The 12,274-nt window shown below is 49.4% G+C and overlaps 1 protein-coding gene across 2 annotated transcripts in view; it reads right to left on the bottom strand.

Moving 5' to 3' along the window:
- SLC9A3R1 (SLC9A3 regulator 1) overlaps positions 1–11,181 on the bottom strand; it is a 33,830-nt gene extending 22,649 nt beyond the window's left edge. The window contains exon 1 of one of the 2 annotated variants that reach the window (XR_005227602.2): positions 9,515–10,233. Coding sequence is in view for 1 of the 2 variants with exons in the window: in XM_037913968.2 (XP_037769896.1) it covers positions 9,515–9,976 (462 nt within the window). In the remaining variant the exon portion in view is untranslated. Of the gene's footprint in view, positions 1–9,514 lie in introns of both variants that reach the window. The other variant, XM_037913968.2, reaches the window with a different exon arrangement.
- Positions 11,182–12,274: the final 1,093 nt, after the last annotated feature.

Raw genomic sequence — 12,274 nt, 5'->3', positions numbered from 1 at the left:
AAATCCCAGCAAAAAAGAAGGGGCAGCAAGCACCCCAGCATGACTCCAGCACTCATCCTCTGGGCCCATGCCCACACCCTCATGAGTTCTAGGGCACAGGCAAGAAGAGACTCAACCCCTGGAACGACTTTCCCATTGCCAAGACTGAAATTCCCACTGACACGATGATGCAAAGGAAGAGCTGCTGAACCCTCCCCCACCCCCTCAGAAACCCACACAGACCCTTCCTTCCTATCAGCAAGGGACACATCTGCATGCAAGGACATCTAAGTTCCCCTCCTCCTTTCTCCCTGCAGAACAGGGCATTCCTGTGAACCCAGCATCATGGAATCCAGGTGCCAGTCTAAACAGGATCAGTGACACACAATACACTCACTTTAGGTCCCCACTGTAACAGGCTAGCTTACCCTTGGAAAGCTGGATGCCTGGGGCCCAAGGAGAGACACCAGGGTGTGCATCAGGTGATTTCCCTATCAAGTGGGGCAGGAGACTGCTGCAAAGGGGACCAGGGGGAAGCTCAGGAAGCTGCAGCAAAGACTGAGGAAAGGCTCCTGCGGGGAGGACCCAGAGACCAATAGAGTTGCCCCAGCTAGGAGTAACCTGCTAAAGCAGGAAGGCCCTGAGACACCAAGGGAGTTTGAGGCTGTGCCCAGCTTAAAGATGGAGGGAAGATTTTTGGATTTCAATTTAAACGTGCAGGTAATCGACTAGACCCTACAGGAGGGCTGCTGTTATTGGTATTTGTAAAAGCCTCGTTTGGAATTTATTGAGGAACCAAGAGGGGAAACTGAGGCAAAGGGCCACTTGCAGAGCTGCCCTGAGGCCACCTGGGAGGAGGCCACTCAATTCCAGCACGCAAGTACTTCTTTGACAGAGACACTGGATGCCTCTGCCCACTAGGGCTTGTGATCACATTTAAACCATTTCCCAACACTTAAGACCAGAGAATTTGCAGCCACATGGTAAGTATCAAACTCACGTTCTAAACCCAAGCTACAGTACCCAGCATGCTTTCTGCTATCATTTTGAAGAGCCCTTTCCTGCACTGAAACTGTGCTAGCTGAAGGTCTGCTGGAGAGCTGGCCCATCACAGTTCTTGGGTCTTTGCTTGACAGCAGTTTTGTAACGCGGGTGCAATTCATGAGGTTCGGCCTCCATTTCGGATAGGCCCTTATTAACAGTGGAGTGCAGATGGCTGCTTGAATTACCCACTTGGAGCCAAGCTCCGTACAACACAGAGATGCAAATGGCCTCTTTGTGATGCACAGTTGTACTGTGCAGATACCAACAGTCAGACTGACTTGAGATGCATTTTATGCTCCTCCACATCTGCTCTGTGACTCAGGAGAGAGTTTCTTAGCATTCTAGGTAGAGATTTTGGCTTCACCGTTTCCCCCTGCTTCTGCGTTTCAAAACCCAGCTGGGAAGTCAGCAGGGATCCAACTAGCCATCCCTCGCATTACACCCTCATGAGAAACTCATTATTCCATTACCTAGGGGAATCACGCATGGTACAAAGAGAGCCGAAGTTTAACACTAACTCGAGAGATGAAGGTCCCAGGAATCTGGATGGCTGCTTGAGTTGGCGGTGTTACTGAAAGCTTTGCTACTGTTAAAATCTGCACTCTGACCGCTGACAAGATGGGGTGGCTACAGTCTGCAACAGGTCAGGATGCAGCCTTAGCAGCTGCCGCCTAGCTCAGAAAGCAACATGTGGTTTTCAGACACCCACATGTTGCTTCAGCACTCGGCAGGAAGCACAAACGTTATGAGCAGAAAGTCGAGCACAGCCTCCTACTTACAATTGCGCCTCAAGTCGTTATGCAAGTAGTTGCTCCCAAGGGTGCATCAGAGGCCGGACCAGAGAGGATACATTCTCTCTTGACCCCATGCATGAATACTGCGGCCCAGTTTGGGCTCAGTCTAGTCATTCCACAAAGAGAACCCCTCCCCCCCCCTCACCCCGTGACAGTTTTATTGTTCAGCTTTGCCGAGTCAGCTCCCCTTACAACATTATCATTATGCAAATAATCTTCTGTCCCCTTGAGAACCTCGGTGACAAAAGCAGAAGTGCTGGTCCTGCTTAGTAACTGGCTGAAGTCTCAGCTCTGCAAGGCCAGGGACGCTGGGACCGGTTAAGAGCTTCCGCAGCCTGGCTTCTCTAGTGCTTGAAGAAGGAGTCCACCTGTGGCCCCTTAGAGACTAACAAATTTTTGCTGATACAGACTAACACGGCTACCACTCTGAAATCTGTCCAGTGCTTGAGTTTCAAAGGTGCTGACGGCCTGCAGCTTTCCTTGGCTTCAGAGAGAGAGAGAGTTGGGGGGGGGGGGGATAGGAGGAACAGGGATGGGGGAGGAGGGGAGATCAGGCCTCAAGCACCAGGAATAGGACTTGAGAGTTTCTAGTTCTACAGTTTATAGTCCACATTGGTATTTTTATTGTGTTTATCATATTGATTATGAATCATCCCACTCCCCTTGAGAACCTTGATGGGGGAGACTTTTATCAAGTTGTTACAGCTGCCGGAAATGGAGGGTCAAGTTCAAGGCCGTCTGTGCTTATTTAAAGAGCCAGTTCATATAGTTTTTAAAGGTTCCAAAAGGGGACTGGTGACATTTCTGGCCCTGTTGCACGAACAAAGTGTGTGAACCTAAGTTTATAAGCAATGTTGCACCTATGTGCCAAGTTACATCCTGGAATAAGCTAAACCTTGTGGGCTATGATCACCCCAGTGTGACAACTGGGGTTTCTCCCCTCCCCAACATAAGGCATGGGGACAAGCAAAGAACATGCTCAGCTCTTCAGGGAGTCTTGCATATCATCTTGCTTAGAGTATCCTAGTTTGAACCATTGATTTTTTTTTCAGTTCACTGCCAGTGCCAAGAAATAAAAGTTTGGTTCGGGTCAAACCAAATTTGGAAGATTCCAAAAAATTTCAGCCAGTCAAAAGAGTTCATCTACTATTTGCTGAACAAAATACAGCCAGCTCTATCCACCAAATCATCTAGCCCCTCACCTAGGCCTTTGTCTAGTCACACTGGGTGTGTCCTGAGCAATGTGGACTTCTACCATTTCTCTGTAGAATAATCCACTAGCTCTCCTCATTAATGGTGTTTCCACCCTATATTCATCCTAAATGTTTCTTTTCTAAACGGAATCCCCTTACTCCTGAATATGCCCCCTTCAGATCACTCCCTCCCGGATGTTTACACCCTACCACCTGGAGAGACTTTTACATTCAGATTCCATAGACCATCTGTTGTTGCTTGTCTTACAATATAAATAGAAGCTCCTTGAGGCAGGGACCATCTTTTTGTTCTGTGTTTGTAGAGTACCTAGCATAATAGGTTCCTGACCCAGCCCTGAGGAGCACCATAGAAATGTCTATTCATAAATATGCAACGCTTAATCATCAATACGCAAAGGTTTTTCAAAGTGCTTTCAGCTCCAGCTGGAGGGGAGGAACAACCATCAGAAATGTGCGGCAAGAGTCAAGGTAACAGAGCCCGCCCCTTGTTCCACTGCTACCTTAGGGCTCCCCAGACCTTGCACTGAACAGCCCTGGTCTGTCTCGGCTCCGAGTTAACACAGGGAGGACCGTTTACTCCGTTCCAGCGAGTTGCGGCATTGCAGAGGAGGGGAGCCAGACAAAAGCACAAATGTGTTTGTGGAGGGGGCTCTCAGAGGCAGAGCCCCCCCTCTCTGGACTATGCCAGCTGAATGCAGCAAGTTTCCCCCCCATTTCCTAGAACAAAGCAAGCCAAATACCAACTAGTCAGTGCAGGACAGCTTGCCCTCCTGCCAGAACCTGCCTTGAGCTCATTAAGCAAATAAAGTCAAGTCCAGCCCAATAAAGCAAATAGGACTCTGACACATGCAAATCTGGTGAGCACCACCTGGAGACTCATTAACCCCTACAGGACCCAGAGAACTCCCCATCCCTTCCTGCCCCAGAACACGAGCTGACAAGAGACTCTAATCAGCTGAGAAGTTCGGACAGTTAGGGGATTCTTCTTCATCCGGCAGCTGAGCCTTGAGTTGCTTCCCCCTCCACAACCAAAGGGAGACAAGCAATTCTCGAATCTCAGCCAATGAGGGAGGCAAGTGCTACCCAGAAATTATAGGAAGAACTCCTTTCTGTGTCCCACCCAATGCCACTTGTATCACATCATCTGGATGCCAGGGGACAGATTTCCAAGAGACCTCAGCTTGCATTTGGGACCTGACAGAAAGGCCGAGAATTTCAACAGTACTCAGCACCCAGCAGTTCTCACTGTTCTCAATGAGGGGGGTGGGGGGCTGCTGGTCTCTCTTGAAAATCTGGTCCTAGACACAGTTTAATCTTTCCCGCTGAAGCGGAGAGGGGAAGAGGAGGTCCCTGGCCTTTGAATGGAGGAGATCACTGTGGAGACTCCCCAGACACCTGCAGCCAGTCAGTAATCAGCACTGAAAAAATGTTGCAAGACTAATACCTTACAGGTGAGATTTTAGCAGAGAGCCTCTGAGCCTCACTGCAGGGAGCTTCCTCCCACCAGCACTGAAAAAAACACTGCTGCCAGCCTCCAGCTCAGTGTTGACCCTTCACTTCCTCTCATGCAGCTCTCTGAGGAAAGAGCTCCTTAGGCACCCTGAAGGGGAATGTCCACAAACAGATCTTCACTTTGCTGTCACGTGTGTAGGGTCCCAGAGGCCAGCCAGGTATTAGTCCCAGCTCAGGTAGGGTTAGGAGTTCCTGCTACCTGTTCAGAAACACTGACCTTCCGCTGCACTGGATGGGCCGTGGGGTCTGTCCCATTTTGCAAGCGTGTGTACTTCCCGTTTTTGGGAAGGAAGAGAAACTGCCTTAGTGTTAACTCCCTGCTCTGGGCTTGCATCACAATGCCTGAGCCTCCTTTGTCAGCCACCCTGGTGACAGGAGCAGTCTCAGTTCCACAAGATAGCTAGTGACTGGGCAGAGGAGGAGACCACCCTAGGAGCCCCATGCCCCGAGCTAGTGCCTGATAGCTCTCATCACACTGGCTGTGCATATGGTCACTGATCAAGGATTCCAACTCCCCCACATACATTCCCTGTGCCCTGCTAACATCCATCTGCCTTGTGCCATATACATCAAGTATCTCGTGGACCCCCCTCTTCTCTCAATGCAGCTGTTTCCGTGGAGAGCTGAGCTTTCTGAACCACAGCTGGGTGTTAAGTAACTATCTTGTGGCTTGGCGTTGTCTTGACCCTTTCATAGGGTTTTCATCCACGGGCCTCAAAGAGCTATGGATAATTCAGCCATACCCAGGCCTTCACGGTATGCTGAGCCACGGGCAGGGAGATCACACAGAGCACAATTATTTGTCCCTTTCCCAAAGCAAACAGGACTCAGAGCTGCCTAAGGCCCTAGGCACCCTGCCACGATGTAAACATCTTGTCAGGACACTCAATTGATATGGCTGCAACATATTAAAGAACAGTGGTAGGGAATCCTAGATTTCTGCCCCCTACAGAAAAGAAAGGCAAACTACATCAGTTACTTCTTTCTTCATCTCCTAAGTGACATCAAGAGAAGATTCCTCTCATTTTAATGAGGTACGATGAACAAAAACTTTTACCCCAGCCCAGTCTGAGGGGAAGTGATTCTCGCTCCCCTCAGAGGGGCTGGCAAAAGCCACTTAAAGCCCTGTAAAAATCCCATTTGTGGGATATCCAGAAGAACAGAACCTTGCTATCAACAAGTCTGAGCAAGAGCTGTCTGCTCCAAAAGGCCTGAAATTTTCCAACAGTTTGTGCAAAGTGCATGTGACACAGTAGGGCAGATGGCCAAAGGGGAACATGTGTTCTGGGTCCAGGCTAAAGTTCAATATGGGGAACAATTAGCAGAACTATCATTCCTCAGCAGTTAACAGTAGGAATGTAAGCTCAGCAAAGGCACCAAAGTCCATCCACTCCCTCCTATCACGGTCTCCAATGATCTCCTCCTAATTACAGGATACAACAGCTGGCGTGAGAGGACATCCCTCCACAGAGTTCAAGTCTAAAGCTCCCAGAACCTCTCTCTAGGCCCCCACTGGTTGCCTTCTAGTACTAAGAAAACCTCTGACAGGTGACTCCCTTGTAGACCATACTTTGAACCTCTAAATGCTCTAGAGCTGGAGCTCTCAAAATAGCGTTAGGGCCTGACCTTTACAGGTGCTGAAAGCCTTCAACTCTCAGAAGTTGAGTGGAGCTCCGAGATCACATCTGAGCAATATGGTTATATAGCGATAGTTCAACCCTTCACTATGATTAGCCATTTTGTCCTATTTATATCCTCAATTGTGTGACAATTAAGCCCTCTCAACTCTCTTCTTCAGCCTGTGAAAGTGGTGAAGCCAGCGGTCTCCCAAGTGTCAATGGACCAGATGTCTCTCCTCACACCCTTGAACGCCAGTGAGCAATGCACCTACCGTGTCAACTATAGGATTTTATACAAGGTAAATTTATCCTGATCAGAAGGAGTGACACTGCTTCTTCCAAGATTTATTTCTTAGATGTTTATTTCTCCATCCCCAGGGAAGTTAACCCAGCTTTATTATTTAATGAGATCTATTGAAGAGATCCACCACAGACTGGTGAAAACATAGTCTTAGTGTAACCCACACACCTTCTGGGTGTGGTGTTCTGTCCCATCTAGTGGCACCAAGACCACTTAAAGAAAGAGAGAGAGATAAAATGAGTCTGCTCTACAGCCTTAGCTAACAGCCAGTTGGCTTTTAGCTCATGCTGTAGAGGCTCATGCACTACGCTCCAGAGGTTTCTGGGTGGATGCCGCCCCTCTGTTGTAGTTACATTTGCAACAAGGTACATCTTTTCCATTATGTAAATATTCATTAGGTCATGAAGCTAGGGCATCTGTTAAAAGCTACTCCAAGTAGGTAAAAGGCAATTATTCTCAGTTCCAGAGTCTCTTCCCCTCCACATCTTCTCTCTACTGTGTTTCCATCTGTATTTCTACTAAGATATTGTAGAAGACAGACATTTCTGAATTGATAAGTTTCCATATTTCAAGACTTGCAGTCAGCATGGATCAAAATTCCCCTCCCCTTTTATTTAGTTATTGTTTCTATGATGGAAGCACCTAGAATCCTGGCTCCCATTGTTCTAAGCACTGCAAAAACAGAGACAGTCCCTGCCCTAAAGAGTTTACAGTCTAAGCATTTAGTTAGACGGAGGAGCATAAAGAAACAATGAGAAGATACTAGTCAGTATGAAAAACTGTGGTCACAGCACACCAGCAGCCTGACTATTGTCGAGGTTTTGGCGGAAGAGTTGTGTTTGGTTTTGTTTCTTTAACAATGTGCATCACAGCAGAGAAGAACTGGGAGAACAGTTCTACTAGTTTTCCACCACACCACCTCCTAACTAGCCACCAGCCACTGGTTCTTTCTGATGAGTGCAGCAGGCAGGCACAAAGTCCACAGAGATTTAAGAACTAGATCCTCAGCTACACACGTTCCCCAAAGTTAAAGGGCCCTAGACACTTACTCTGAGACCCATCTCATCCTGACAGAGCCCTCATCTCTCTTCCCTCCTCACCAACTAGGAGCTATACAGTATGAATGAGAGGGAGAAGCAGTCAATCTTATACTGATTCACGCAATAGTGGAACTTTAGTCCCATAAGCATTGAGAAGGCAATATCCCTCCCCCATGTGGTTCAACCATGACCCCACATCCATACCTTTAAGAGTAACTATACCACCCTCACTGTAACACTTGGGAGGAAAGTGGATTCTTTTGGGATATTTGAAATAATGTTACTTCTCAACTACAGCAACTGGGCAAGATGGAGACCTAGGGGTTACTAATGAGCAGGAGATGCTTAAATGAGACAAACAAGAGGCACTCTTCTGTGAAAAGTAACCACAGCAGGTAAAACAAGTAACACATTTAAGAGTATTAATTGTGGGTAGGGAAAGTTCCTACATTTTTCCAGTTTGTTTACTTTGTGCATTTGTACACAATGGGGTCCTGGTCCATGACTGGGGCTCATAGGTGCTTCAGAGTATTTCCACCAACAACTTTGAATAGTCAGCATTACTGTTTCCCTCATATAATCGGTTTCTTCTGTTTCTGTCACTCTTTCATATGGCTACAGGAGAGAGTATTCCTAAAACGTTTGGATGTAGGAAGGGATTTGACCCTAAAGAAACTAGAGGAAGGTATCTGGCCTGGATTCCTCTGCCTCCCTCACTTCTCTCTCTTGTTTACCCTTTATTTATAGCTCTACCTCTGCTTTCCAAACAGGAGGAGATGCATTTAACAAGAAATTGGAAAATGTGATTGTAAAAAAACTACACAAAGATAGCTTTATGGGCAGATGTAGTACTTGAGATAGTTAGTATATTTAACAGGCTAGATTTCAAGTTGATGGCATCTCTTTAAAAGGGGCACTGGGGTTAAAATTTGGGCTAAAATATAATCTTGAGATTTAAAACAAAAAAACCGAACAAACAAACACAGAATTTAATTTCATGGCAACATGAATGTTAGTATCTCACCCCCACACCCCAAAGACATTTCCCTGCAGCATTTGCAACCCAACTATTGCTGCATTTTGTGAGCACAAGAGAACCAGAAAGTGACACTGACTAGCAAGGATAAGCTAACATGAAATTGACCAGTTTATCAAAGCTGAGAGAAATGCAACAGTCTAGAATGGATCCTGCATTAAAATCAAACTAGACAGAAATTGTAGAAGTCTCACTACCATTAAGACAGGTCAGGGAACTTTTAAACACAGAAAACATTTGCCCCTTTAAGGTACCAGTGCTCTTCCCATTACAGTACAGAATGGGACTTGGGTCTCCTTCCAGCATAGGACAGCAGAGACTGAGCCTGGCAGATATGGGGATAGAGAGATGCTAGAATCTAACATGGAAATTCCTGGAGCATGCACAGATGGCACCACCTGGCCACCCAAAGTTCCCCCCTCCTCTCTGAGCGCCCCCCCCCCCAAGTTCTGTACTCAGCCAGACCCTCCTGCCAGGGCTCTCCTGCACCAAGCCGAAGCTAAGGGACTGCCTCACATTTCAGCATCAAAGGTGAGGATGGAGTTATCCCCAGCTACAAGAACAATCAGCAGAGAGCCTACAGGGAACCATGGGAGCCTGAGAGAGACTATCGTAAGAATGCCCATACTGGCTCAGACCAACAGTCCATCTAGCCCAGTATCTGGTCGTCTAAGAGTGGCCGTGCCAGGGCATTGAGCCATCCTCTGCATGGAAACTCTATGGGGTATTGGAGGGGACCACCAGAGTCAGTTACGGTGCGGGGGGGTCCCAGGGTCTGGGTGAGTGTAACTGCCCCCCTTACTCCCAAACCTGTCCGAGTTCTTCCCCCTTCTGCCTAAGCCCTGGCCCCCGCGGTCTCCCCCACTCCCTTCTCCCCAGTACCTGCGGCTTACTCGCTGCTCTCTCCCCGCCCCCAGTTCGCCATTAGCCCCCCAAGGGCTCGCCCTCCCCACCCCGGGAATGACCTAGGTTTACCCGCTCCGCAGGTTGGCTCTTCTCCTCCCCGTCTGGCCTCTCCGCCTGCTCCCTCGGCGCCTCCTCCTGCGGCTCCTCGTTACTTTTCTCCTCCGGCTTCTCCTGCCCCGCGGCGGGCAGCCCGTGGATCATCTCCTCTTGGCACTGGACGCCCAGCTTCTGCAGCTGCTCGTCCGTCTCCGGGTCCACCACCAGCAGGCGCACGGCGCCCACGGCGGCTCGGATGCGGCTCACGACCTGCTGGTGACTCTCCTTCTCCACGTTCTCGCCGTTCACCTCCACCAGCCGGTCCCCGGCCCGCAGCCCCGACGTCTCGGCCGGGGAGTCCGGCTCCACCAGCCGGATGAACTGGCCCACCTTGCCCTTCTCCCCGTGCAGGTGGAAGCCGTAGCCGTTCGGCCCCTTCTCCAGGCGGCAGAGCCGGGGCAGCAGCTGCCGCTCGCTCCCCGCCCCGTCACTCATGTTCCCGGGGGGAGGGTGGAAAAAGAGATCGGCGGCTCCGAGAGGCAGCGATCCCGGGAGCTCGAGCCCGCTGCAGCCCCGCGAGGATCCGGGCAGATGGCTCCAGCGCCGGCTCTCCGCAGCAGGTGTCTCGCACGAGGGGTCCCGCGGGGAGACCGCGCGCCAGGAGGGAGACCGCTGCTGCCGCTGCCCGGAACTTACCGAGCCAGGGGAACCAATCCCCGCCCCGCTCTCTGTCTGCGCCTTCCAGAGCCTGTCACCGCCCTTTATAGCAGGGGGCGGGCCCGGGAGGGCTGCGGGGAGACGCCAGGCCAAGCGGAGTAAAGCGGGGGCGGAGCTGAGGGGAGATGACGCGGCCCATGAGGCTTAAAAATTTAATCCAAGCCGCGAGAAGGCGGGATTATGCAAATATCAGGAAATAGCTTCCCTTCACCCTCCACGTCTCGGCGGGCTGCTGAGCCTCGCGCCTGCAAGGAAAGTTCTCCGGAAGCAGAAGTGTCACAAAGTAGCAAGAGTGAAGATTCTGCAGGGCTGGGAACTTCCTTCCATCAGAGACAGGGAGTCTAAGAGGCGCAGGCGTGGGGGCAAGTTGAGTAACCCTCCCTGCAGCCAAGCATCAGGGGGTAGCTGCCTGGGTTAGCCCGTATCCACAAAACCAACAAGGAGGCCGGTGGCACCTTAAAGACTAACTGATTTATTTGGGCATCGGCTTTTCGTGGGTCAAAAAACCCCACTTCTTCAGGTGCAGACTTCCCTGCAGGCTCACGATGAGCAGGAGCTTCCCAGGGAGGCAGAATTCCTGTAGCGGGAAGACGTGCTGCTGAGAAGAGAGGCTCGGCTGACTCATCCTCCTTGTTCAGTGAACGCCCCAAGCGGCTCACTGACAGCTCGCAAATGACTTTCTCTGACCAGCTTCTGCCAGCACCGGAATCTGTTCAGTACAAGTGGTTCTGGATCTGACTGTGGTGGTGACCCAGTTGCTTGGGAGTTATGGGCTTCACATACATTAGGAACTGGTCGAATTACTCATTGCTAATAATGTTCATTGCAAGCGTAGCCCCCTTTTCAGTTTCAGAATGATCTTGAATAGCTCCTAGTTCCTACTAACCTTTTCATTACTCCGGTTCACAGAATCGTTTCAACTTTCAGTCCCAGGGGCTGTTCCTGAACTATCTGCTTTAATTCCGCCTTTGACTAATTACTATGGGGGGTATAGGATTTTTCAGTCACATGGCATTGTTTCTGCTCTCTGATTGGATAAGTGCGGTTTTTGACTAGGAGAACAACGAGTAACAAACAACAGGCATCAGGCATGAATTCCTGGAGAAATCATCAGCCATGCTTAAATTACTGACATCTGCAGGATTTGTGAACATTTTGACTCACCCAGGAAGCAATCCTGATGTGTCCCACTACTGACCCCCAACACACCTCCTTGTCCAGCTAAGGGACACACACAGCTCGTCCATTGCATCCCAAACCTATGCTATAACAGTCTTGCTATTCCTGTTCTCTCAGTGGTGTCCTCATTTTGACATGGCCTAATATCCATTAGAGATGAGTGATGGCACCAAACTCACTGAAATTGCTGCCTTTGGCAGATTTTAATCTAGGCCTCCAGAAGCAATTGAACTTGTGTGTTTACTAGAGCAACAGGAATCACATAAGTCGAAACAATATCAGAGGTTAGATTCCTTAGTCAAATTAGGTGGAGAAGATGGGAGAGAAGATGAAATTACACCATGAACTCTGACCTGCTGAGGGCACTAGTCTGTTTCTGCATGTGGACTGACCGCTTTACAGATATGGTGCTGGACTTTTTCCCCTTTGGTAAAGGTTGCTTGTGTGCAATGACACAGGCTGTGAGGGGAGGTTGTTTTCTTTGGAGCACCCAGATGAGGCTGGGATCGTTAGCCTTGTGCGGTTTTCTTCTTGAAAAGAACTTCTCTCCCTTTCTCCAAATTCCAGATCAGTTTCCCCCGCGTTCCCCTTTGCAACTCTGCTAATTGGACTTTGTCTGTTCATCTACAATGTGGCTTTATGGAAATAGCAAAACTTTGTGGGCTGCCTGAGGTTAGTGCTGTAAGTCAAACTCACTCCAAATAGCATCATGAGAGGCCCTTTAGCCTTTAGGAACCCAACAGCATCTTTTTGGTAAACACTAAGGATAACACTGAGTCTGGGAGTTGGGTGAAGCTGCAGCTTCATTTTGTAGGCGAAAGGGGAGCAGCAGCTTTCTGTTACTCAAGAGACAACATTACTCGGGACATGCATTTACGAATTTAAGATGGAGTTTCC

Source organism: Chelonia mydas, chromosome 14 (assembly GCF_015237465.2).
Source record: "Chelonia mydas isolate rCheMyd1 chromosome 14, rCheMyd1.pri.v2, whole genome shotgun sequence".
NCBI lineage: Eukaryota > Metazoa > Chordata > Testudines > Cheloniidae > Chelonia > Chelonia mydas.
The sequence above is the reverse complement of the archived record's forward strand: the minus strand, read 5'-3'. Positions and strand labels throughout refer to the sequence as shown.